This window comes from Balaenoptera physalus (genome assembly GCF_965194825.1).
Source record: "Balaenoptera physalus genome assembly, chromosome: 1".
Lineage (NCBI taxonomy): Eukaryota > Metazoa > Chordata > Mammalia > Artiodactyla > Balaenopteridae > Balaenoptera > Balaenoptera physalus.
This window is the reverse complement of record NC_138882.1, coordinates 86861129-86885076: the sequence shown is the minus strand read 5'-3', so window position 1 is coordinate 86885076 and position 23948 is coordinate 86861129. Positions and strand designations below refer to the sequence as shown.

The 23948-nt window shown below is 54.5% G+C and overlaps 3 protein-coding genes across 18 annotated transcripts in view; 2 read left to right on the top strand and 1 right to left on the bottom strand.

Annotated features, from left to right (window-relative positions):
- Nucleotides 1–3888, top strand: part of SNX27 (sorting nexin 27) — an 85040-nt gene extending 81152 nt beyond the window's left edge. For all 4 annotated transcript variants that reach the window (XM_082474936.1, XM_082474935.1, XM_082474934.1 and 1 more), the window contains one exon: nt 15–3888. In XM_082474936.1, the coding sequence (XP_082331062.1) occupies nt 15–62 (48 nt within the window). In that variant the 3' untranslated portion in view covers nt 63–3888. The remainder of the gene's footprint in view (nt 1–14) is intronic.
- CELF3 (CUGBP Elav-like family member 3) lies at nt 1108–23636 on the bottom strand. 13 transcript variants are annotated; one of them, XM_082475023.1, is made up of 15 exons: nt 23589–23630; nt 22748–22853; nt 21431–21513; nt 16261–16309; nt 15959–15973; nt 15701–15829; nt 15484–15563; nt 14330–14473; nt 13996–14137; nt 13600–13749; nt 13118–13183; nt 12685–12813; nt 12311–12454; nt 11450–11586; nt 1108–9772 (listed from the first exon to the last, which is right to left on the bottom strand). In XM_082475023.1, the coding sequence occupies exons 4-14, from the start codon at nt 16307–16309 to the stop codon at nt 11459–11461; spliced, it is 1176 nt and encodes a 391-aa protein (XP_082331149.1). In that variant the 5' UTR covers nt 21431–21513; nt 22748–22853; nt 23589–23630; the 3' UTR covers nt 1108–9772; nt 11450–11458. The 13 variants fall into 13 exon arrangements, with proteins under 13 accessions (XP_082331149.1, XP_082331155.1, XP_082331156.1 ...); XM_082475029.1 differs by lacking the exon at nt 21431–21513 and having other exon boundaries at nt 23589–23636; XM_082475030.1 differs by lacking the exon at nt 21431–21513 and having other exon boundaries at nt 22768–22853; nt 23589–23636.
- Nucleotides 20390–23948, top strand: part of RIIAD1 (regulatory subunit of type II PKA R-subunit domain containing 1) — a 52043-nt gene continuing 48484 nt past the window's right edge. Inside the window, 1 exon segment of the mRNA XM_082475061.1 lies at nt 20390–21316. Coding sequence (XP_082331187.1) covers nt 20984–21316 — 333 coding nt within the window. The 5' untranslated portion in view covers nt 20390–20983.

Sequence of the window (23948 nt, the reverse complement as noted above, 5' to 3'; positions counted from 1 at the left end):
TTTTTTCCTTTCAGAACATTTTCCAGATGGCGAGGTCACAGCAGAGGGATGTGGCCACCTAGCCTTTCGTTACCCTCTTCCCTTCTCTTCACCCTCATCCTCTTATCCCTTTCGTCTCCCGTGTCAGACAGAGTAACCATTAACACAAAAGAAGAGAAAAAGGAAAAAAGTCATTATATTCAAAAGCCCTAAACTAAATATTATTAATAATCCCTCTGAATTTCATATCTCTGGATTTGAGCTGGTAGAGAACAACAGATGGGTCAGCACCAGGAGTCAACTGAGTTAAGACAGGAAAAGAAATAAGCCCAACCAACTCGCCAAAGGTATCTTTGTCTTTTCACCTGGGCCTCATACCAACAGACTCTCCTTGTACTATATTTTTAGAACTGGAACTATGAACTCCATCCATTTGCACTGTTCAGGCATATATATGTATGTATGTAAAAATTATATATACACAAATTAGCTGCACGTATATACATATATATATTTCTTTTTAAATTTCATATTGATGGCAGTACCTTTTTTAGCTTGTGTTTTTACACACCTTTCACTAGAATTCATGACTTCTCTCTTGCTCTCTTTATTTTGAAACAAACTTTAAAAAGGAAAAAAAAAATTTACAGGGAAAAATACCTCTCCTCATGAAGGACTCGAAAAGTTTACAACCTGCTTGGGTTTTTCCCCCCTTTTTTGTATTGAATGAAGATTCTGGATCATGGGTTGCCATAGAGTCTGAGGAGCAAGGAGCATAGTTTCTTTATCTTCCAAGAGGCTGCTGGGGAAGAGAAAGAGGTGTGTTTCTCAAGGGCAGCAAGGCTGCAGATCTGCAGCGAGAGTCTAAAGACTTGGTGTGGTCTCTCTTGATTCCAAGACAACTTTCCTGGTCCATCTCTGTCTCTTCCACTCATGGCTTTTAGCCACATTCCACATCTTCCTGCTTCCCGAGGGCCCCCTGTATGCTTTCCCTCAACAAGCCTAGAATGAAGGGGAGGGCGGGCTCAGGAGGTTGATGCCACAGACACCTGAAACACTTAGTGGTCATGATTTCCCATTTCCCTGCTCTTTCTGAAGCAGGGACGGTACTTGGGACCAGAGTTAAAGCTGATACCTTTAGGCACAAAGATTGGACTTAAGTAGGGGGAAGGAAAGAAGAAAGTCCCTATGAATATAAGCTTTTCCCTACTCCATTGCTGACCAGTAACCACCCATAACTATTACATTCTCTGTGACTTCCTTAAACACCCATGTTGGGGAAGGATCTGACAGCATCCCCAAGGCCTTGGGGAAACTTGGAAGGGTCAGTGGTCTGTGCCAGGCAAACCATACCCCGTCCAAGCCAGCTGAGGACCCAGGAAGGAGCAGTAGTAATATGGTTGATTTGGGTTGGATCTCAGCTTTGAATTAAAAGGACCCTGAAGGAAAATCTTTTTGTCCCTCAAAGAGCTCCTCATCTGACCTTGCAGTTAGACCTTTTGAGACCTGAGGGCTACATCCCAGGGTCTGGGGCCAGGGCTAACTGGGGTAGAGCAACATTCTCAACCCCCAGCCTCCAAAGGTACTGCATTGGGAGCTCTGATGCAGTCAGGCTCTGATGCACCTGAAACATTTTTGAGCCTTCTTTACTTTTTTCCTTCTCTACCTTCTGAACAAAAACCTCCATAGAGTGGCATCTTTTGCTTTGTCTAACTGGGAGGCAGCCATAGTTGGTTGTAGTCAACTCCACTGAGCAGTGTTGGGGTGGTTTGAAGTTTCTGTTTTTGTAACTTGTTTTTGCAGATTGTTGTGAGGCCACTTTGCTTTCTCTCTCACTCTGTTATCTTGGCAGGCGCTTGCCCCAGGGGGTGTGGGATCATATAGGACATCCTATCTTTCCTCACCTTCTCCAAACCCAGGTGGAATCACAGAATGCAAAATGTAAGAAAGCTGAATGTTTAAAATTGCAGAGAGTGATCCCTGATTTGGAGGCTTTGGCACAGAATTAACTTCTTCTGGCTTAAATGAGTTTAATAATGAGCCAAAGGACCCTGGAAGGAAGGTATGTTGATTGCCCACTCCAAGATGCTGAAGAGGCTTTTGGCACCAGCTTTGTTCAAACTTTAAAAATAGCAGTTTGCCCCTATTCCGTCAGAGTGGGAGAGGAATGAACAAATCCGGGAGTCCGTGGGAAGCCCAGATGCTGACCTGTGATGTGAGAGTAGCGGGGATGCCTTTAGCGTGCATAGACGCTGCTCCTGTGTCGTTCTGACCTGGCACTCACTTGGTGCTTGGAGATTGGGTGAGGGCCCTGTAGGTAGTTAGCCTGTTTAGCCCCTGCTTGAGGCTGTACCACTAACAAAGCCCCAGCTACGGTGAGAAGGGGAAAGCAGGGAAGCCCTGGAGGACAGCGCCTTCTTCTCTCCCACCCACAGCATCCTGCGATGGAGGCAGAGGTCGCTGTGGCTGTACAGCTCCATCGGGTCAAGCTCCTCTTTGCACGAAGCAGTGTTAGTGTGATACCCTTTCCCCCTTGCTCTGCACTTCCTTCCTCGAATCCCTACCACCTTTCTCAGTCCAGGGTTCTGCCCAGGGAGGCTTCCGCTCAGTCTTTTTTTGCAGTTTGTCTCCGGGAAATAGAGAGGCTCCCCTTTCCCCCTGCTTTGCCCCAGCAGAGCCAGCAGGGTCTCCCTGATCTCCTGTTGTCCTCCCTTCCCAACAGAGAGTTTCTATCCTCTTTGATAAAAACTCAGAGTTTTTATGGATCAGGAGAAAATGCAGGCCCTGAGAAACCTATCCCTGCAGAAAGGGTTCCCTTGGGCCATGCTTTGGGTTTTCTGCTCTTTATATTTTTATTTTACTCTCCATTTTTCTGCCCTCCCCTTGCCCTAGGTCTAAGCTCAGCACAGGCGAGTGCTCGGGGCAGCTCCTAGGCCTGGACAGCTCTCAGGGAGGAATTAGATAAATGTTCAGCATCCCTGTGCCTGGCCCATCTAGTTTCATCCTTTAGTTACCCAGGCCAGTAGCTTCGGGTTATCCCCTTATATCTCCAAACCCAGTGCTTGGAGCGGCAGCATAGGGCTGTAACAGGAGGTGATACCTCTCTCTTTCATTTCAGAATTTGCCAGCTTAGGGGCCTGGCTCTGGAAGGCAGTTTTCTTAAAGAGGACTGCATCCTGGGTGACCCGAAGTCTCCAGACCTAGAGGGACAACTGTGCCCTCCCTTCTCTGCTTCATGTTCTCTGGCTGGATTGATTCAGCGGTAGAAGCCATTTGGTCTGTTGCACCCCAAAATACCGCTAGGTTCCTTCCAGAGTCACTGTGTCACATTAGCTTCCTTTTGGAGGGAGGGTGATGTGGTTGAATACTCAGAGAGCAGAGGCAGTGGGTGCGCGTCTTTGGTTCCCCATCTTCCGGTTTCACCTCCTGCCTTCCTCTTGCCCTAAACCTGAGCGCATCATGCCAGGCCTCACTCATACAGGATGGTGTCAGCTCACTCCTCAGCAGTAATCTAGGGTGTGTGGGAAGCTTAGGGCTCTGGGGAAGAACAGAATCGAAGAGGGGATGATGTGGGTGGAGGCAATGGCCAACTAACTGCTAAACTTGGACACCAGTTTTATATCACATCCCCCTTTGTAAGCCGGTGAGCAGGGCTTCAGTTTTCCCCAGACCATGCACACTTTTAATTTATTTGAGAGAAACTCTAATTGTATTTTCACTGCAGTATCTTGTATTTTTTATTTGTGATTTAAGAAATGTGAAGAGAAAATACACAGACACATAATGGCTAACAGTGTTTCTTTCATTCCTTGTTCTAGAGCTAACCACTCTAAAATTGTTTGGTAATGTCACTTAGTGTAATTAATTGTAACATATTCTTTTAAATAAATTGATTTATTGATGAAACTATTCTTCGGTTTCCTAGACTTACAAATCCTTTGGGTTGTGTGGGAAGAGGTGAAGAAGGACGTTTGAGATTTGAGTTTGAATGATCAGTCTGAAAATGGGAAGGAACATCTAACTAGTTCTCCTGAGCAACTAACTAGTGAGGCGGTTGTTGGAGAGCAGGAGATGGGGAAGGGTGGGAAAAGGAGAAGCTGGGAGGCCCCTGGTCCAAAGTTCGATTTCCAGAAAATTCCTCCTTTGAAAATTCCTTCTTCCCCCTCAACCCTCAGGGTTGGTTGTGCCAGCTTGCACAAACTCCACGTTAAGACTCACAGGACTTCTGTTCCTCAGCCTTATGCAGATAGAGCCTGGCAGAGCCCTTGGGACAGATCTTAGCACCGTCTGCCTGCCCCCAGCCACATGTATATACTTTTTCATTTTTCAAGTTACTTAGGAAACTTCTCTCTGGAATCTGAACTGAACGGTACCTATTACCCCTAACGAATGCCAGCTCAATACTGTGTCCTCTGGGTGATTATATTCTCCCCTCTGCCCACACTCCTGAGAATAAGCGTGGTCTTGCATGTTCTTTGCTTTTGCGGAGGAATCTCAGGTGTTGTAGTACCTACTCTTAAGGATACCTACTCTACTCTGTGTGTTAGTTTATGGGCTGAATCTATTCTGAAAAGCTCAGCATTTGTGTTAGGTCGGATATTTTAAATTATTTTTCATAAACCTTCCTGTTTTGTTTTTCTAATCCCTAGCCATGTGCTTTTGCTCCTTGATTGGAGACCATAAGAGCAAGGAGCAGTTTGACATTTTGTTTGGCAGTTCGGGGAGAGACATTGCTGTGGGTCTCTCACTGAGCCGTCAGCATTCAATAATTGAAATCTGGTAAATATTACTATGCTAATGGGGAAAAAAGTTTTTTTTTTCTTTAACAAGGAAAGAATCCACAGAGAAGTAGAAAGTGAAACTCCAGAGTTAGAATTATAGAAGTTAAAGTCAAACATTTATTGAATATCTGCTGTGCGCAGGGTATTGTGTTAGATACTGCAATAGATACAAAAGCAAAGTAAGAGACACTCTGCTAACTTTCAGCCTCTCAGAGGAATGACCATATGACCTAGCTGTGGAAGGGTTAAGTGCCGGAAGGACTAGAAAAGGAGGGGAGAAAGATCTCTGGATGAAGGCAATGAAGGAAGTCTTGATGAAGAAAGTGAAATGTTTAGAATAAGCAGAATTTCAACAAGAAGGCATTCAGCAAGCTTTACTGAGCCATTATGTGCCAGACACTAGTAATTGGGAATTGAAAAGACATGGGTGTGGCGGGGATCAAACTTGGCCAGATGAGCAACAAATAGTCCTGTTTGATTAGAACTTAAGGTGTGTGTAGGAATAAAACAGAAGATAAGCCTTCGAAGAGCCTTAAATGCCAGGTGAAGTGCTCTACGTTAAAAAAAAAAGGGAGGGGGGGAATTCCCTGGTGGCCCAGTGGTTAGGACTCTGCGCTGTCACTCCCGATGGCCCAGGTTCAATCCCTGGTTGGGGAACTAAGATCCCACAAGCCATGGCACAGCCAGAAAAAAGAACCAGAGAAGTTTTGTTTTTCATCAGCTCCGGTTTAGAAACACTGATGTTTCAGAATACATACAGAGGGATCAATTAGGAGACTGCCGTGATTAGTTAGTAAGTGGAGGCAGTGATAACTTGAAACGAGGGAAATGGGTATGAAAAAACTGTGGAAGTACAATCATTTATGATTTAGCATTAAACACTGAGTTGATGTGAGAGGAGTAAAAGACTCCCAAGGTTTCATGGCTAGGTGAACTTTGGGGAAGAAAATATTTTAGCTCTGGACCAATTATAATCAGGCATGTGTGAGAAATCTAGATACAGGTGTCCAGCAGTTATTTCTTAATTATTTGCTGAGCACCTTCTAATGTTCTGGGCACTGATGAGGATGGTGGGGATACAGTGGTGATAAGGCAGAGTAAATACCTGTGAATGAATTCGTAGAAGACAGGTATCTTCTCTGGAGAGCACGTTGTAGGAGAGGAGGAGGGGAAATGCAGAGACGGGTAAGGAGGATACTGCAGGCCTCCAGTGGGCGAGGGTGACCTGGACAGTGTTGATGGCGGTGGAGTTGGAGAGACAGACGTGAGTACATCACCGACGCATTTTAGAGAGAACGAGTAGGGCTTTGCGGTTGAGTTGGATATGAAACGTGAGAGAAAGGCTGTGATCAAAGTTTTGGCCTGGGTGGATACACAGTGGTGCTCTTTACGAGCAAGGAGGACTGAGGGAGGAAAGGCACTACCAAAACTGAGTTCAGGAGAAACATTAGGTTAGAAACACATAGCTGGGAGTCACTTTCATTGAGCAGATGGGAAGATGCAACCCCATTTATGGGAAGCAAGAGGAAGCTGACTACTCAGGGAGATGGACCGAAAGAGGGGCCAGAGAAGGGAGAATCTAAGAGCCAGGAGCTTGAGCCAGGGCTGCTCAAGTTCTCAGATTTGGAGAAGAGAATGGCTTGGCCATGAGTGGGAATTCCTTCAATCACAAATACAAACAGCCAAGGCTGTGACAGCCTTTGAAATTTTAGCAGGAGGATGAAAAGACAAAGGCAACCCTGAAAGAGAGGGTGTCAAGCTACTGAAGGGTCCAACCCTAAGGAAGCAAGACACCTTGCGTTACATTCATACATTTTAAAGCTCAGAAAATACAGACGGGATGAGAATGCATTGAAGGAATGATCTAGGGCTTTTCCCCTGCCACATTCTCATCACCACAGTCCCCCCTAACTGAGGATATTTTTCTAAATGTCTGTTTTTGTTTCTAACACTAGAAGGCTTCTCCCAATCCCTGCTATTAACCTGTCAGCTCCACTCTTCTGCCTCGAGAAGTTATTTTCCTTCTCTCTTCTCTTTATTCTGCCATTAACATTTGAACAGTAACTTGATTATTTTAGAAGAAACTGGTGCTGAGATTCATCTTGTTTGGTCTGAAGTTAGGTGATCCTATTGTCATCATTTTCTGTTTCTTCTGCATTTTATTACTGAGGCCTCTTCTGCTCAGAAGAGATGTTAGTGAACTTTGGTAGTTAACAGAACTATCCCTCCTTTATACCTTTCCTACTATATTTGAAGCCAGTATGATGTCTGAAAAAGTCTGTGTTGATACAAGAAACAAGTTAGGAGCTTCCTTTCCCATCTCAGATGGCCTCCTATGTTTTGCTGTCAAAGGGCCTGGAGAATCCCTGCCCAGATGTTGTTTTGATTCCCCAGAAGAACCCTCTGTGTCTTCTTCATCCCCATCATTCAGCCTGACTTATCTACTGCTTCTCTGGAGAAAATCTGGCTGCAGCCTTGCAGGGAGAGGGGACATCAGTGAGCAGTGACAGACAATAAATGTAGTCTTCAATGTTTGTGTGAAGGGCTACCACACTGAGGGGCTGCCTGAGATCTGGAAAGATGCCAGGAAGGAGGATCCTTCCTAGTCCCCCCAGCTCCCACATCTCAGGAGAACCCACCAGTCAGTAAATCACTCTGGGAGATGCCCTTTGGTTTAAACCCAACCTTCCATCTCTCTGTCCTGACCCAGAAACTGTTGCAAAGCCACAGTGAGCAGCTCAGGGGAAAATTCATAGTGTTAATACCAACTCCTGTTACCTTCCTCCTTGCACACCTCTTCCCATGTCTGACTGCATGCACGCGCAAGCGCACGCACACACACACACACACACACACACACACCCATATCTCTATTTAACAGATTTCAGATGCTGCGTACTTGGCTCAGAATCCTGACTGGATTCCCTTTCTTCTGAGTAAGTCCCATCCCTGATGTCTTTCCAATCCGAGAGACGTTTCTTCCTGAAACAGTGTCCACAGATAGCCCCTATAGTGCTGCACATGTTACTTCTGTTTTTAACTCTTCTTAGTTTGGGGAAGTTTAAGAGAAGGCAGAAGTATGGGGCAGAGGTGAGGGGTCAGTTGTGGGGATTTACTCATCCTGACCTCAGGCCAGATCTGGGCTGGAAAGTGAGCAAGTTTATAAGCAGGACGTAATGAGGGTGGGGTAGCAGGTAGCTGTCTAGAAGCAAATGGCCCATATGTTGTGAAGTTAAAGACGATACCTGTGTGAAGCCCAGCCCGAAAGCAATTCACAGAGAGGAATCTAGAAACTGCAGGGACCTTAGGGCTAATGCGTCCACCTTCACTGCTCCAGCCTGCTAGATACTCCTTGGGATCTTTGCCTCAGGTCACAGAACAGGTAGTTGAAGCTATGAGACAAGCACATCATGGGCTTTGGTGCCTGGGTTCCATTCCTGCAGCCGTCCCTTAGTCGCTCTGTGACACTGGGTAAGTTAACTAACCTCCAAACCCTCCATTTCCCTGTCTGTAAAATTCTATCCTGCCTCATAGGGCTGTTGGGAGGTTAAATGAGGAAATGCACATTACGGGCCTAGAACAGAAGCATGTGCAGAGCAACTGCTTCATAAACGGTGGTGGTGTAGTCAGCTCCCAGTAGCCCCACTGGCCAGGTGCTGGGACAGCTCCCTCACATGAACAAGGGAGAAGTGGAGGTCTGGAGTGTGAGGCTGCACGTCCTCAGCCTTCAGAGGGACAGGGCTGGATGCGGGAGAGAGGCCTGCTGACCTGCTTTCTTCCCTCTGTGCCCAGCTCTACAGAGCATTCCAGAATTAAGCCCAAAAGAAGGGCGGAAGAATAGGATCATGAAGCCGTGATCAGCGCCTGGACACTGCTCAAAGGCAAGGGCTGGGCCTTCCTGGTAGTTTTCTCTCCCAAACCTCACTCCCCTCACCTCCCTCCCACCCCGTCCCCGACGTGCACCATCCCATACCTTCAGCCTCCCAAGACACTTATTTGATGCTTTTAAACTTTTTCTTTATTTAGACAGAAAAGACCAACTCTTTAAAAGTAAAATGCAATAAATAAATAAGTTAAGCATAGAGAAGTGTCTGAAACGGACTCCCCACTCTCCCCGGACCACTCCCACCCCCACCCCATTTCTCTTCCCTAAAACCTCTTTCTAGAGAAAATGATCAGGTAATAAACCCCTTTAGCCCGCCCCACACCCCTCCTCCCAAATACCCAATTACCCCCCAAAGCAAAGGGAGAACTCAAGAGAGAGAGAAAATCCAAGGGAAACATTGTCTAAACCCCCAGAAAGAGAAATGGCAGCGTCCGGGCTGGGCCGGGCTGGATAACGCACGGGTGGTAGTGCTATTTACACGGAGGGGCCAGCAGAGACTGTAAACATTTTTAGGGGTTTGGGGGAGGTCTTTTCCTCGTGAAAGGAGGAGGGTCTCTGTGGCTGACTGGCAGAGAGGCAGCCCTCAGGGCTCCTCCACGTTCTCCTTGGAGGGGGCCCTTGGGGGAGGCAGTGAGTTTTAGGGCTGGGAGCCCAGGGTTCAGGGATATCCTACCTCGAGCTGAGGGTGGCCACAGGGAGTGTGAGAACCAGCTTCTGAGAAACCCCGAATATGGGGGCGAGGCTGGGGCAAGGGTGGGCAGGGAGCATGTGGGAGGCCCCCGCTGCCCTCCCGGGCCGCACAGGTAGAAGAGGCCCGCCGCTGGGGGAGGCAAGTGCGAAGGCTGGGCGCAGAAGGCCCGTCACAGGAGCCCCAGCAGAAGGCAGATACCCCAGAGCCTTCGAGCCTGTTCCTTGCTCCCTCACAAAGGCCAAAAGGGCACCTGGGAGGAAACAGGCCCTTCGGGGAGGCGGGGTGGTGGGAGTGGGCCGGTGTCCTGTGCCCCCAGGGCCATGAAGCAGCGTTTGCCCCAGAGCCCAATCAAGGCCCAGGGCGGATGTGCAGAGAGGGCTGGGGCCAGTCACGGGGCGAGGGGGTGAGGCGCCCCTTCCTCTGGTGTCTCCAGGCCTGTGAAGGAAGGAAACGTGGGTGAAGCAGTGGAGAAGACAGGCAGCTGAGGCAGGTCCCAGGCCCTGGGTGGGGAGGGAGCTGGGGTGGCTGAGGAAGGCAGGTCATCAGAAAGGCCTCAGTCCAAACTGAACCATCCGGCCCCCCAGCCATTCGACAAGGGGCAGGGATGGAGGAGACGGGAGGGAGGGGCTAATGACACAAGAAACCAAAGGATATTAGGAAGGAAGTACTCAAACAGCCCGTGAGAAAAGGAACGTGGAAGATACTGGAGACAGGGACTAGAGGAGGAGGGGCAAAGAAATGAGACAACAAACAGGCAGGCAGAGGTGACTCAGAGAAAGGAGGAGGGTGCAGTGTCGGGACAGACACCTGGAAAAAGAGCAAGGGGGCATCCGCAAAAGGGTGGCAGAGCAGGCCAGGGTGGAACCAGGGCTGGACTTAGGGCTGGAGTCTCGTGGGGGCGAGCGAGACCCCCCAGCCCCTAGGGGGCGCTCTCATTCCTTTTTGGAAAGGAACAAAGAAAGCGAGAGAGAAATGCACGGAACACAGACCACAGTCACCAACCACTGTTGACCAAGCACATCCCGCGAGCTGCCCCCGGCCCTGACTCTGGGCTGGGGGGCGCTTCCCTCCGCGGCCCCCTCCCCAAATAACAAACAATCGGCTCCAAAGACAACACGCTCGTTCCATGCAACTTACAGGGGCCCGGAGCAGGGGTCCGGGGATGGGGGCTTCGGCCGACAATGGACACGGGCCCTGGGCTGGGGGGCCCCCAGGGTGGGAGGAGTTAAGCAGCCAGGATTGGGGGGAAAGGGGGGAAAAACAGAAAATGTGGGTATTGTTCTTGGGTTGTGTTTTTTTCAGGGGTTTGGTCCAAAGGAGATTAAGCAACACAAAAGTAATGAAAGCTCACAGCTCTGTGGCCATGAGGTTGGCAGGTGGCGGGCAGTGGGGAGGAGGGGACCTGTTAAGTGAAACTCACGGCAGTCCAGCATTCCAGCCGCCTCCACCTGAACCAAAGCTGCTCCCCAGAGCCCTGTCACTCGGACTCCCCCCCAGTCTCTTCTGTGTACTCTCCCCTGTCCCATGGGTCTACTGCTACATGAGGGAAATCACCTGGGGTCCAGGGCACCGGGACCTGATGTCCCCACTTCTCAGGACAACAGATATTCTAGGAGCCAGTGATTCTAGGACCCTCCAGTACCCTAAACCAGCCCCCTATTCCCCAAACCCTACTCCCCTAATTCTACTCCAACCTAAAGGAAAACCAGAAAAAGAGACACACAAGACACATGGACACTGACCAGACAAACGAGACCAGATATTGGGCAGGTTCTAGGGAGTGGACACAGACATATACAGACCTGGCTCTCTCTGGGGTCACAGTGGGAGTGCGTGTGCACACGCGCATGCGCGCGTGTGTGTGTGTGTGTGTGTGTGTGTGTGTGTGTGTGTGTGAGAGAGAGAGAGCGAGAGAGAGAAAGTGAAAGAGAGAGAGACTTGGGTGATTGAAAAACAGCTGAGGAAGCTGCTCCAGATCCCTGCCTCAAGTGCCCAGAGTCAGGGGTGGGCATCCCTGAGGGTGGTGGGAAAGGGGGTGGGGGCAGTCCAAGTGAGGGCCCTGGCTGCCATGTGACGGGGCTGGAGAGGTCACAGGACGGGAGCGGGACCCACCTGGGGCCCTCAGTAGGGCCGGTTGGCATCCTTAGGCCGCTTTAGCTGGACTTTGAGGCGCTTCATGCCAATCTGGAAACCGTTCATGGCCTGGATGGCAGCCTGGGCACTGGCTGGATTGTCGAAACTCACAAAGCCTGAGGTGAGAGGGGCATAAGGCCTGGCCCAGCACCAACCCCGCCCTGCCCCCCCACCCCGCCCCACTGTCCCGTGCTTAGGCCGAGGCCTGCTCTTTGCTTTCCCGTCACCACCCTACTTCCTCCAGGTCTCCCAAATGCCCGGAAAACTGCCCAGCACACAGGAGGCTTTCGGTAAGTAGTTGTTGACAGGCTGAGTGAATGAGTCCAGTCCGGCCTCTCGCACACCCTGGGACATTCCTTTCAGCATTCTTTGAGGGGCGGCAACCCCTTCCTTGGCCTGGATAGCTCAGAACCTGCCTTTTGAAACCTCCACTCCGGACCCTAAATGACTTCTGAAGCCCAGAGGACAAGCACGTCCCCTTTCTCCCCTGAAGCAGCCTTTCAAAGAGTGAAGGCAGCTAAACCCTGCTCCCTAAGCCTTCCTTTTGACAGCTGAACTTCCCCAGTTCCCGAGCCTCTTCCAATCCTCACAGAGCATGGATCTGACCAGTTCTTAAGGAGAAAAGATGTGGTTTTCTGGAGGAAGAGATGGGCCTGGGCAGCAGCTGGTATGGGATGTCAGGAGTGTAAAAACTGGTCCTTTCAGACTCTTGGACAATCTGGATTTCAACTACTGGGTCCATTGCAACCATAAGTGCCTGCAAATGCATCAGATCTTGACCTCATCTGGAGTTTGGCCAAAATGTGCTATATTTTATCTTTTGGATCATCATATTCTTACCAAAACACTTGCTCTGATTGGTGGCCCGGTCAACAAAGACTTTGGCTGAGATGACGTGGCCAAAGGGGACAAACATCTGGAGGATCTCTGAGTCGGTGAACTCCTGGGGCAGGTGGTAGATGAAGATGTTGCAGCCATCAGGGCCTGGGTGGCAGCGGAGACAGAAGGAAGAGCTCAGTGACTGGGAGACAGACTCAAGGTGCAGGGGGCCGGGGAAGGCAGCCCCCAACATGTGGGCCAGGGCGCCAGCCACTTCCCCCGCCCCCCCCCCCAATTTCATCCGCACACACGGGGCCAGAGCTGGCCTTGGAGCCCACGGCAAGGGCACCCCATCCCTGAAGGCTCTTGGCTGGGACTCCCCGCCCAGGCCGCACCTTCCCGTTGCTGCTGCTGCTGCTGCTGCTGCTGCTGCTGCTGGGGGGGAGGCGGAGGCTGCTGGGCCACCAGGGCAGGAGGCTGTGGGAACGCGGGCGCCACCAGGCTGTAGGCTGCCGGGTAGGCTGCTGGTGGGGGGAGGACAGAGAGAGCTAATGGGGTTCCTGAGAGGCCCCTGCCCCACCTGGCCCTCCCAGCCACCCCAGTCCTCCTCCCCCTCGCCCAGGCCGATGGAGTGGACAGGGCCGAGAGGTGTCGGAGGGGGAGCTGCCTCAGACCGTGCCCGTAAAGGCGTGTCCTCACAGGTATGGCCTGCTGGGAAGTCTGACGGGGCGGCTGGCAGACAGCACGAAGCCCAGACCCAACTTCTGGGCGTCTTTAGCTCTTACCAGCCCTTCCACCCAGACCGGGGCCTGCGCTGGGGCTCCTCACCTGTATAGTGCTGCATCCCCGCGTAGGCCTGCTGCAGGGGGTCCACGGGGGCCGCGGGGCTCTGGGCTGGGGAGAGCAGCACTGACCGTGAGGGCGGGGCTGGGACGCCGCTGGGAGCCCCACCAGTGCCTCTTGGAGCAGAGGCCAGGCAGGTGGGGAGGAGAGCCTCATGGGGGAGCATGGGATGTGAAATGAGAGGGTGGAAATGCACAGAGCCGTAGGGAGAGGGGAGAGCCTGGCGTTAGCAAGACTTGAGTCTGTGACTGGCTGTGCAACCCTGGACGAACTCACTTCGCCTCTCTGTGCCTCAGCTTCCCTGGCTGAGACCAGGAAGGAACATCCCTGCCCAGGGTGACAGAGCAGGAGAAAGCGCCGTTATCACCCCACAGCCTGGAGAGGGAAGGTGTGTCATGCCTGCCGGCAGTGAGAGCGATAGCTGGGATGGTTGCCGGGGAGAGGGGTGGGTAGGCAGAGAACCCCACCTGGGTAGGGGTGAACCCCGTTGGGATACAGAGCATCAGGGGCAGGCTGCCCAGTGGGCTGGGTGGGCACCGGGCTGTAGCCGTTGACGCCCAGGGCAGCAGGGATTGCAGAGACGGGCGTGGCAGCGATGGCAGGAGGGGTGCTGGTTCCTGGGGAAGAGAAAGCGGCAGAGACAGAACAGAGAAGCAGACACACACATACACACAAATGCAGAGAAGCAGTCAACAAGTCTGAGGGCAGAGGGGAGGAAGCAGTCTACTCCTTGACCCCTGAACCCCTCCCAGCCCCCATGGCTTCCCTGAGTGATGCCCTGTGCCCCCCTCCCCTCCCCCACCACGTGGTAGCTCCCCTGATCTGCCCCACTCACACCCAGCCCAGCCCTGCCTGGACCTTACCTGAGGATGGGGTGATGGGGGTGGCGATGAGGCCATTGGCATTGATGGCGGCCATGTGCTGCATCTGCACGGCAGCCATGGTGGCCATGGGGCTGAGGTAGGCACTGTGAGCCGCTACCAGGGCCGCCTGCTGCTGCATCAGCTGGGGACAGGGGAAGAGAGGAGAGTGGGGCCAGCCCCCCTGCACCCTGGCCTGGCTCCCCTCCCAACCCTGGGCCTGGGCATTGGTTTGGGGGGCAGGACGCTGGAGAGCCTGGGGATGGGCCCAGCCCAGCACGGGGAGGAGGGGTTGGGGGGCGTGAGGGTGGGGCGGGGGGCAGCGGGCAGTGCTCACGGCCTGGGTGTAGGCGCTGTAGGCTCCGAACTGGAGGGCGATGGGGCTGAACATGCCCAGCTGGGTGGCCACCTGCTGCATTCGGCGGAGACCTCGCTCCTTCTCCGTGTCAGCAAACTTCACCACCAGGCTGGACGAGGCACCCTGGGCACCGGCCCCCCATGTGGTCAGAGGGGCAGAGTTGGGGGTCTCTCTTCCCCAGAGCCCTCAGGACCTGGGCTCAGTTCCACCACACATGGCTTGGCTCTTTGGGAGGGCAGCCATCACTGTGCCTATGTCAAAGCGGGGAGACTTTCATCCCACCCTCCCCCTGTGCCAGACTAAAAAACGTAGAGGAATGTGCTGGGAAAGGGAAAGTGCTCCCAGAATGCAAAGGGCAGTCCTGGCTTCTCCATGAAGATTCTGAGCCGGAAATCCTCCCCAGGGTGGATCAGCCACAGCAAACGTTTAACCTCAAGCTCGTCTTGCCTGGTAGCTACCCCACCCCCTTACCTCACCCCATGCTCCCACATCCCAGTCCTCACGGTGTGCTCAGGGATGCAGCCTCAAAGTTTCATACCAGCCTATGCCAAATAAAAACCAGCCTGGAACATTTGCAAGGCCTGTTGTAGAATCCTAGGGTCTGGAACGCAGTTCTCTATCTGATGCTGCGTCCTCTCGCCCAGGTCCCTGCTAAGTGCTTGCCCAGCCTCTGCTGGAGAACCTCGAGTTATAGGAAGCTCACCTCCTTGGGAGCCAGCTAGTTCCTTTTGAGAGGTTTGTTCTGCTGGGGGAGCCCTCTGCGAGATCAGTCAGCTGACCCACTGCTAATGTGTGGGGCAGCAGGATGAATGTGCAGAGGGCACGCAGGGCCTCTAAGCAAGTGTCCCGATGCCCAGCCAGTGAGGGGGGGTGGGGATATGGGAAGGAGGGAGAAGAAGTGAGAGGTGACCAGGGCTGAGGGCTGGAGGAGGCAGGAGAGGAGGGGCTGGGAGATGTTATTGGAAAGGGGAAGCTGTCCCTAAGAGGTTTGATTCTTCTGCCAGAAAATTCTTTTTGAATAATAGTCATTCAGTAATAGGCAGTCTGTTCTGGATAGTAAAGACCCTATCCAGAACGGACTGCGCCCTCTGAGCCAGGGTCTGGCGTGGGCCCAGTGGGGCAACAGGACTCACCGGCAGGGTCCGGCTGCTGTGAAGGGTGTTGATGGCTGCCTGGGCCTCGGCGTGGGTCTGGAACTTCACGAAGGCGCAGCCTGGAGAGTTCAAGAGGGAGGAGAAAGGGGTGAGTGCCCACCCTTGAGGGCCCTGACAGTCCCCATTGCCCACGGAACCAGTGGGGGAGGGGCAGGAAGGCGGAGTGCCCGGCGGGGGAGGGGTATCGGTGGGCTACCTTTGCTGGTGCCGTCTGGGCCCCGGAGCACAGTGCACTCGTCTATGGTCCCGAAAGGCTCGAACATCTTCCGGACGTCCTCATCTGTCTGCTGCTTCCCTAGCATCCCCACAAAGAGCTTCCGGTCTTCTGGCGGGTAGGGCACAGGAGGAGGGGCAGGTTCAGGGCCTCCAGGCTGCTTTCCCAGCCCTGCTCCAGCTTGGGGCAGGCAGAGACCCCTCCCCTTCGCCTTCAGCTCTTCCCTGGAACTCCCCTCACCCCGAACCGATGGCTCTAGGGCGTGAAAGAAGGGATGGTTGGGGGATGGGCTGCAGATACATAGACTGGGCATCCCAGTTCTGAAGGACTGACTTGCACTCCACTCTGGGCCTCAGTTTTGCTGTCTCTGCAATGGGCTGGATCACATCCCCTCTGGCCACCCTGACTCCTATGCCCACTTTGACTGGGAACCCTTCAGAATTCTCAGACTTTCTTCCTCAGAAAGCCTGCCCCTCAGCTACTCCAAGTGCTGGGCCTGCGGATTGAGGGAGAAGGATTGAGTCCCAAGGTACAGAACCTACCTCCTCGGCTCTCGCTGTCGGCTGGCTTGACCTGGATCGGCCTGTTCATCTAAAGGAAAGAAGAGAAAGCAACTGCTGGGGACCTCCTCTGACCACCCCAGGAGGCCTCCCCAGGCCAGGACCTGTGGAGAGGCTAGAGGGAGTAAGCCCCAGGCCCAGCCCTCTAAAGTGTGGATGGAAGGGAGGGATGGGGCTTAATCTTGTTTAGGATTAGGACCTGCGGGGATTAGAGGTAGTGGAAGGAGAGGATGTAGAGGAGGATGCTCCTGGGGCAGGACTCTAAGCTCAGGCAGGGCCCCAGATGATTTGCCAGGGAGAGGTGCTGCTCTCCTTAGGGGGAGAGTGGGGCTGCCCATAGGACCCGGGTCCTGAGTTAGAGCCCAGCCAAGGGCTGTTCAGCAAAAGCTGCCTCAGTTCTACAAAGTAGGAGCAACAGAGGCCACCCCCTCAAGCAGCCCCAAGGAAGACTCTAGACTGAGGGAGACCCCACAGATGCCCCGACTTCCTTCTGACCCCTAGAGGTGTGTTTGCCTCTCTTTCTGCCCCCCTACACCCCTTGACCCCAGGGGGAAGGCACTCGGGCAGCACAAAGGGAGCAGATGCCCAGTCTCCGTGGCAACGGGAGAATGCGCGCCATGGCAACCGCCCACTCAGCCTGATTTATCCGTCCCCGTCGCCCTGGCGACCATGGTGACGTCATCACTTCTGCTGCTCCACACACCCGGAGAAGGAGTGGGGAGGGGGGTGGGAACAGGGTATGCTGGGGGTGGAGGATTTGGTGGGGGCTGGGAGGTGGGGGAGGGGCCCAGGAGAGCGTCCTGATTCTGGAGGGAGGCGCTGAGCAGGCCCTGCAGGGGCCATACTGTCCAAGCTCCTGCCTTCCTCCTCCAGATCAAATCCTTGATGTCTCACCGCCAAGACAGCTCTAAAGGAGGAAGTGCTGTCCTGTGCTCTTTCGCGATTCTCCGGGTACCCGGAAGTCGTCCTGAGCTCTACCCTCTCCCTACTCCTGCAGCATCTCCCTTTGTTCAGCCTCCAGTGGAAATGCAGACAGTTCCCCACTCCATGTTCCTGTCTGGTAAGAGGACTTGGGAATGACTCCCGCAGGTTGATTTCCTTAACCAGTGTGGGGAGCATCTTAGGAACTGGAGAGGGAGGGAAGGACTCAGTATTTCACATCTGAAAATATTTTGCTGTTGAAGACTTTGACCGCTGGGGCCACACCTGGCCACCCCACTCATCTGATGGTGGGGCAGCCCTAGTTCTAGTGACCAAAAAAATAAACAGAAGAAACCATTCATCCAAATTCTGAGGGTGGGGCAAAAGTTACCCTCAGGAAAGGCACTGGACTTCGAGGACTGGCTCTGCCACTCACTGGCTGGGTGACCTTGGACAAGTCATTTCTCTCCTCTAGGCCTCAGCTTCCTCATCTGTAAAATGGGCTGGATCAGGCGATCTAGAGTTAGGTTCCCCTCAGCTCTAGTATTCTAGCCTTGAGGTCTTGTGTGTCAGCACTTAAGACAGAGAAGTGCAGAAATGATAGTTGCCCCTGCCCCTTCTCACACTGCACCCTGTTCCCAGGTGTCACGCCATGCCAGTCAGTCTGGCTGGACTCTGCAGGTGAGGTATTTTCAGCCCGGATCAAATCTAGGCCCCGCCTCAACCAATACTTCCTCCCTGTCCACCCCTCCCCCCCCAGTCTCTGAGAGCAGATGGGTTGGGGGGGGGCGTTGGAGGGGGAACAGTCACACAAATCCTCCGGCCAATCTGCCCCAGCTTTATCCACCAATCTGGGATTATTCCATCGGAGGTTCAATCTCCTCAGGAGTGCGTGTGAGTTTGTGTGTGTGAGTTTGTGTGTGTAGCAAGGGGTGGGGGTCAGACACTCAGGACTCTTGGTCTTTCACTCCCCCTCTCTCCCGTACTCCGGTCAAAGCCATCAGGAAGTCCCCTCACGGGCAGCTCAGCAGCCAGCCCCCCAGCTCCCACTACAGGAGAGGTAGGATCAGCACCGGAGTCACAGCGTCGGGGATATGCTCGGCACTAACCCCTTCCCAACAGGCCCCTGGGGATTTGCTGCTCTAGGTGGGGATGGGGAACCTGGGATCCAGAGAGAAAGGACGGTGTTCCCTCCCTGCCAGGCTCCCAGGCACAAAAATAGCATATCAATAAATATCCACAGCTGATATGGATTCGCACAAAAACACACACAAGTGCGCAGACCACAGCACAGACCACGCTGACGGGAGGCTCTCCCCACTCCCTCATAGACGGACTCCTCCCTCAGTGGCCCCCAGTGCCCCGTTCCCAGCCTCTCCTTCTTGGCCTGGCACTTCCTGTGGGAAGCTCAGCCTTTGTTAGCTCAGCTCGGTCACACCTGCCCCCTCCCCTGAGTCCAGCTGGGCCCTGTTTACCGGGCAACCTGGCGCGGGCGCCTCTCTTCCCTAGCTACCACCCGCCAGGTGATAAGCCCTCCCCAGGGCCTCCCAAAGAAGAAGGGGCTATTTATACTCCTACCAAGTATCCCTGAGACCCCTACCAACATGGTCACTTGTAAGTAAGTCCCTCTCACCAATAGCTAAGACCCCACTTCCAAGAAGAGCTCCCCATGCCCACAGATCTAATTTTCCTGAGGGCACAGGCCTGGTGCCCTGCCACCCCCGACTCTAGACTTGCGCCCGGTGTCCCAGACCACACACAGGTCCTCTCCATGGAGCCAGAATCCACCTGCCCAACAGCAAGATGACCGGGAGGACCCATGTCCCCAGAGCGGGATTTTGGCCCAAGTAGAGGGGGAAGCGCAGGCCAGACAGAAGGAGTCCTTCACACCACCACCTCCAGGAGGTCACACCCTGCTCCTAGGAAGAATCCAGGAACCTGTGACAGAGCCTCTCCTGGGAACTCTTAGGGGAGAGAGAAGGAAATGCGGTTCCATGGCCATAGGCCCAGCTCCCATTCTTTCTCTCTGCAGCCTGAAGCATCACTCAAATATGGTGGCATCTTCCAGATTCTGAGCTGACAAAGATGGGGAGAAAGGAGAGCGGGTAAATGCCCCCATTAAAGAAGGAACCTGCAGTCAGAGGGCATGGAGGTTAGACAGTAGGAGGAACTTCCCAACACATTTGTGCAAGAGCTGGCACACTGGACGCACACACACACACTCACACTCAATGACTATCTGAGGGGAAACACTGCTGCCAGAAGGGCAGGTGGCTGAGAAAAGACCTGGGGGTACAAAGGGTCAGGCAGAGGTTGGTTATAGACATCTGCTCCCCCAAACCCCCAGCACGGGGGGCCCCTTGGAGGATAGAACCCCTCATTTCCTACTAAAGGCTCTGTCAGGTGCCTCTGGATTCTGTCCCCTGGGGCAAGGGCCAAAGTGGAGAACTCAGCCTCACCTGGGAGCTTGGGGCAGGGCTCGACAATTAATTATTAACCGGGGCTCCCTTCTCACTCGCCTCCCACCCTGGGCCTTATTACCTCAGGAAGAGGAGGCAGCGCCTTTCCACACCCAGGGCGTAGCCCTGCCTGAGCCACACAGGCAGCTGGAGGGGGACAGAGCCAGGGCAGAAGCCCCCAGCTGGCACAGATGGCCCTGGGGCTCCTGCCCACCCGGCGCCGTCTCTCTCACCCATGTCCCCACTGCAGTACCCCTGCTTTCTACCTTCTCCCTTGTCCCCCTCTGGTTTCCACAGGGGCTCTGAGAGATAGGAGACAACAGAAAAAGACAGAGAAACGGCAATGGAAATGAAAACTGTTGATTTGTGAGGGGCCTCCCCAGAGGAAAGAGAGAGGAGAGTTGTGAGGTCATGTGATGGGAACCGGGCTTCCCGGGGATTCATGTGCCCAAACACACACACACACACACACACACACACGCACACACACGCACACACATATGCTTCTTAGAGCCTGAGCCTGCTCACACATACACAGATACTTATCTCTGTGGGCGATGGCTATTCTGGGCTGCCTTGCCCCCGACTGGGATAAGATAGTGGGGTGAAGGTGGGGAGCTGGCAGTGGATCTGCTGTCCTAGTGGTATTTAGGGTTGAGGGCCACAGAGGGTTACAGAGCCATGGAGGGTGTGAAGTTGGGAGTGGTTCTAATTTTCCTAGATTCCCCCCCCCCTTTCCCATCTGTTTTGTCTATTTCTCTCCCAGGAAGAGCTGGAGAATCGGGCTCCATCTCCATTCCCACACGAGGGGAGGAGAAGAGGATGTGACAGGTGTGTCTCCAGCACTCAGACTGTGTTTAGCAAATGTTGGCTGGAGGGAAGGGTGGAGTTAGCTCTCAAGAGGTACTTTCCAGGGAAGACAACAGAAGCCGATAGATACAGAAAGGGAGTGGCGCATCCTTTCGCCACAGGATGGGTAACTGGGGGGCAGTCTGAGATTCTTTATTCCTGCCCGTGCCAGCCCAGGCCTGGGACGAGCTGCAAGGCTGCCTGGGAAGCAGACAAAGAGCTCTGACCTTGCAGGAGGGAGGCCACGTCAGAGGCACCCCCTGCCTCCCTGGGCACACTTGGTGGGGTCAGGCCCGATCCTCCACACTGATGACTGCCCCTGCCCTTGTCTGCTGCCCGCTGCCGCCCTCCACAGGGCTTATTCCCAGCCCAGGCCCACCAGGCCCTGACCACCCTGATGCCCTGTGGCACTGTTCCCGCGGCTTTTCCTGGGAGACGCGAGGTGAGCCTGTTGGACCTCAGAAGTCAGCACAGAGATGCCAGGCGGGCAGGCACCAGATGCCCACCTCGGGCCGCAGGCACCCCTCCCCCATTTCACAGCCAGGTTTCCTCCCCAGAGCCAGAAAGAGTGCCTGAGTGCCTCCTGCTCACTCGGCCCTACACTTGGTGTCCAAAGCCTTCTCCCCATGCCTCCCAACCAGCTAAGTCCCTCCTCTAAGCGCTGCCCCAGGGCCAGGTTGGGAAGTGGGGAAAGGGCTACCTCTGCTCTTTGCAAGGGTTATATCTACTCTGCTCATCGCTGTTTTCCTTCTCTCTCGGTGAGAAGAAATGCGTGCATCTTCAGCAAGGAGGAGGGGTGCTACAAGGAGGTAGGGGCTTCCCGGTGATGAGAGGAGGTGGAATATACACTCAGTGTCTTGGGAAGGTGGTGCCCCTTCTAAGGCCCTTCTCAGCCCCCTGGCCTTGAAAAGGCCGGGACTCACCCCTGGAAGCGTCTTCTGTTCGTGCAGGGCGCTCTGGGCCTTCAGGGCTGAATCGCGGGCACAGTATGTCAGGAAGGCACATCCTGAGGAGGGGCAGGGGCAGAGAGACCGGGTCGGGGGTGAGTCCCCGGTCTCCCCTCCCTAAAAGGCCCCCTACCCCCCACGAAACTGAGGACTGGGAAGCTTGTCCCTTCTCGCCACCTTCTGCCTGCTGGGGCGGGGAGGTGTCTGAGAGGGGGTGCACATTCTTCCCCGGAGTCTCTGGGCTGATGAGCACAGGGCAGAGACCCCGAGACCGGGAGGCTTCCATGGTGGGGTGATGGAAGAGGGAGAACGCCTGGGCTGTGGGACCTGGGGCTTTGTGTGGGGGGAGGAGAAGGGGCATGTGATCTCCAGACAAGTACGTGTAGTGTGGTTTTCTCTCTTCCTTAGCTGGTCTCCTTTCCCCTTTCTCTTTGCCTCCACCTCCCTCCATCTTGGTCATCATCAGCCCTCTCCTCTCCCATTTTCCCTATTTCCTCCTCTCTCTCCAGCTCCATGGGAGGCAGGTGGAGGGTGGAGAGTGGACTAGAGAAGGAAAGGGAAGAGTGGGGAGTAGGAGTCCCTGGGCCGGTGGAGGGGGAGGCAGCGTGGCCCCTCTGACTCCCGGCGTCTGGGGCTCTCCAAGACCTGACCCCAGGCCTGACCCTGCTTAGCTGCACAGCCCTTAGGCCTGAGGCACATCCTCTTTCACCCCCAGCTCCCTTAACTTTCGAGTCCCTACACTTCCCAGATCTTTACCAATCTCTGTCCTTTGTACACTGTTTCCCAGGTCCCTCTCTTTAGTTCTGGAGCTGCCCTGCCCACTCCACGAACATCCACTCTTTCCAGGTTGAGCACCTGACCCTGTGTCCCGACCCCCATCCCAATAGTATCTGAGGCTACTAAGACTCTCAGTCTTGTGCATGCTGCCCCCCTTCACACACACACCCCTGCCCAGCTCCTTATCTCTCAAACCAGCTCTCTCGTTCCTCCATCCTTCCTTGAGTTCATCCACATCATCCCCCTCAACTTTGGGGTCCACATCTCTGCAGCCACCTTGACAACTCTTCCCCCAGAGAGGCTCTCCTTGGTCCTCCACCTGGAGTCCCCTGGTCACCCTAGCTGAGTTCTCTTCTAGCTCCTCCATCCACACTCCCCAGCCCGTGAACTCTTTTCCTTCCAGATCAGCCTTCTCCAGCCACTCCGTCCCTCCAGCCTGGCTTCCCCACCTCCTCCCAGCCTCCCAACCTCCCAGCCCACTCCCTGAAGCCTCTCCAGCCTGGCCTGACCCCTCACCCTTGTGCAGCCCGGTGTACTTGTCCTTGATGACAGTCAGCTCGAAGATCCGACCAAACTGTTCGAAGATGGGTTTCAGGTCCTTTTCCTCCAGATGCCTCGGTATCTGCCCCACAAACAGCTTGATGGCATCCGGTTCCTTCATTGGGGCGGCCCAGGAGAAGGGGCCGAGGGGAGCAGGGAGAGGCCCGAAGGCCAGGGGGAGCTGCCCAGCAAGGAGGCAAGTGGCCGGGGCTGGCTTTCCCTTTGGCCCCAACCACAGTGCTGAGCAGAGGGGCCGCTCTTCACACAAAGGAGGCCCAGGGAGTTGAGGGCTAGGGGTCAGGGGTCTAGGCAGACACTGTCATGCCACCAGGGGGCATAGCCCAAGCAAACGATCTCCCTCCCAGAGATCTGGCAGATATCCCAGGATGGGGGGCAGTGTGGCCAAGACCTGGAGGGTTAGGGTGGTAGCAGGGGCACTGGGAACTAGGGGTTGAGATTAGAGCTGGAGGTGGAGGAAAGGGCCTGAGGAGGGTGATGGGGTTGCAGGCTGAGGGGTTAGGGTCCTGGTATGGTTGCCAGCAGCGTTGGGGGGGGCACTCCTGATGTGGGGCAGGTGGAGCTCTCGTTGGCTTCCCCGGGAGGACACCTCCCCTGTGGCTGATCCTTCTGCTGGGTCCGAAGATCCCTGATGCCAGATGCTTGATCTCTGATGGCGGCAGGGCGCCGGGGGTCCCTTTGGCCCTGCCGCCTCCCTTCAGGTCCTCCCCTCAGCCCCCCTCCCACCCCCACCCCGGTCCCCGGGCCTGGGCTGCTGCTGGCTGCTCCCGCCGCTGGGGCTGCCTGCTTTCCCGGTCACCTGGGTCCCGGAGCTCTGCTCTCCGGCCGCGCTCTCCTCAACAAAAACCTCCCCCCTCCACACCCCCCTCCCCACTCCCACCTCCTTTCCCCTGACATCAGTGATGTCAGTCTCAGGGGTGGAAGACAAATTCTCTACCCTGGAGAGGGACGCACAATCCAGACAAGAGCCACGCCCTCTTTCTATCTCCTTCCTCCCTGACTCCCTTCCCACCCCCAGAAGAGCAGCTGGTCCTGTTGATAATAACCCTTCCCCCATCTTACTCCCTAATCACGAGTTGGGCAAGGCACTAAGATGGAGAATTTATAGAGGAGCCCTAAGGTGGGGTCCATTGTTCCGGGGGCTGGAGCTGTCCCCGGT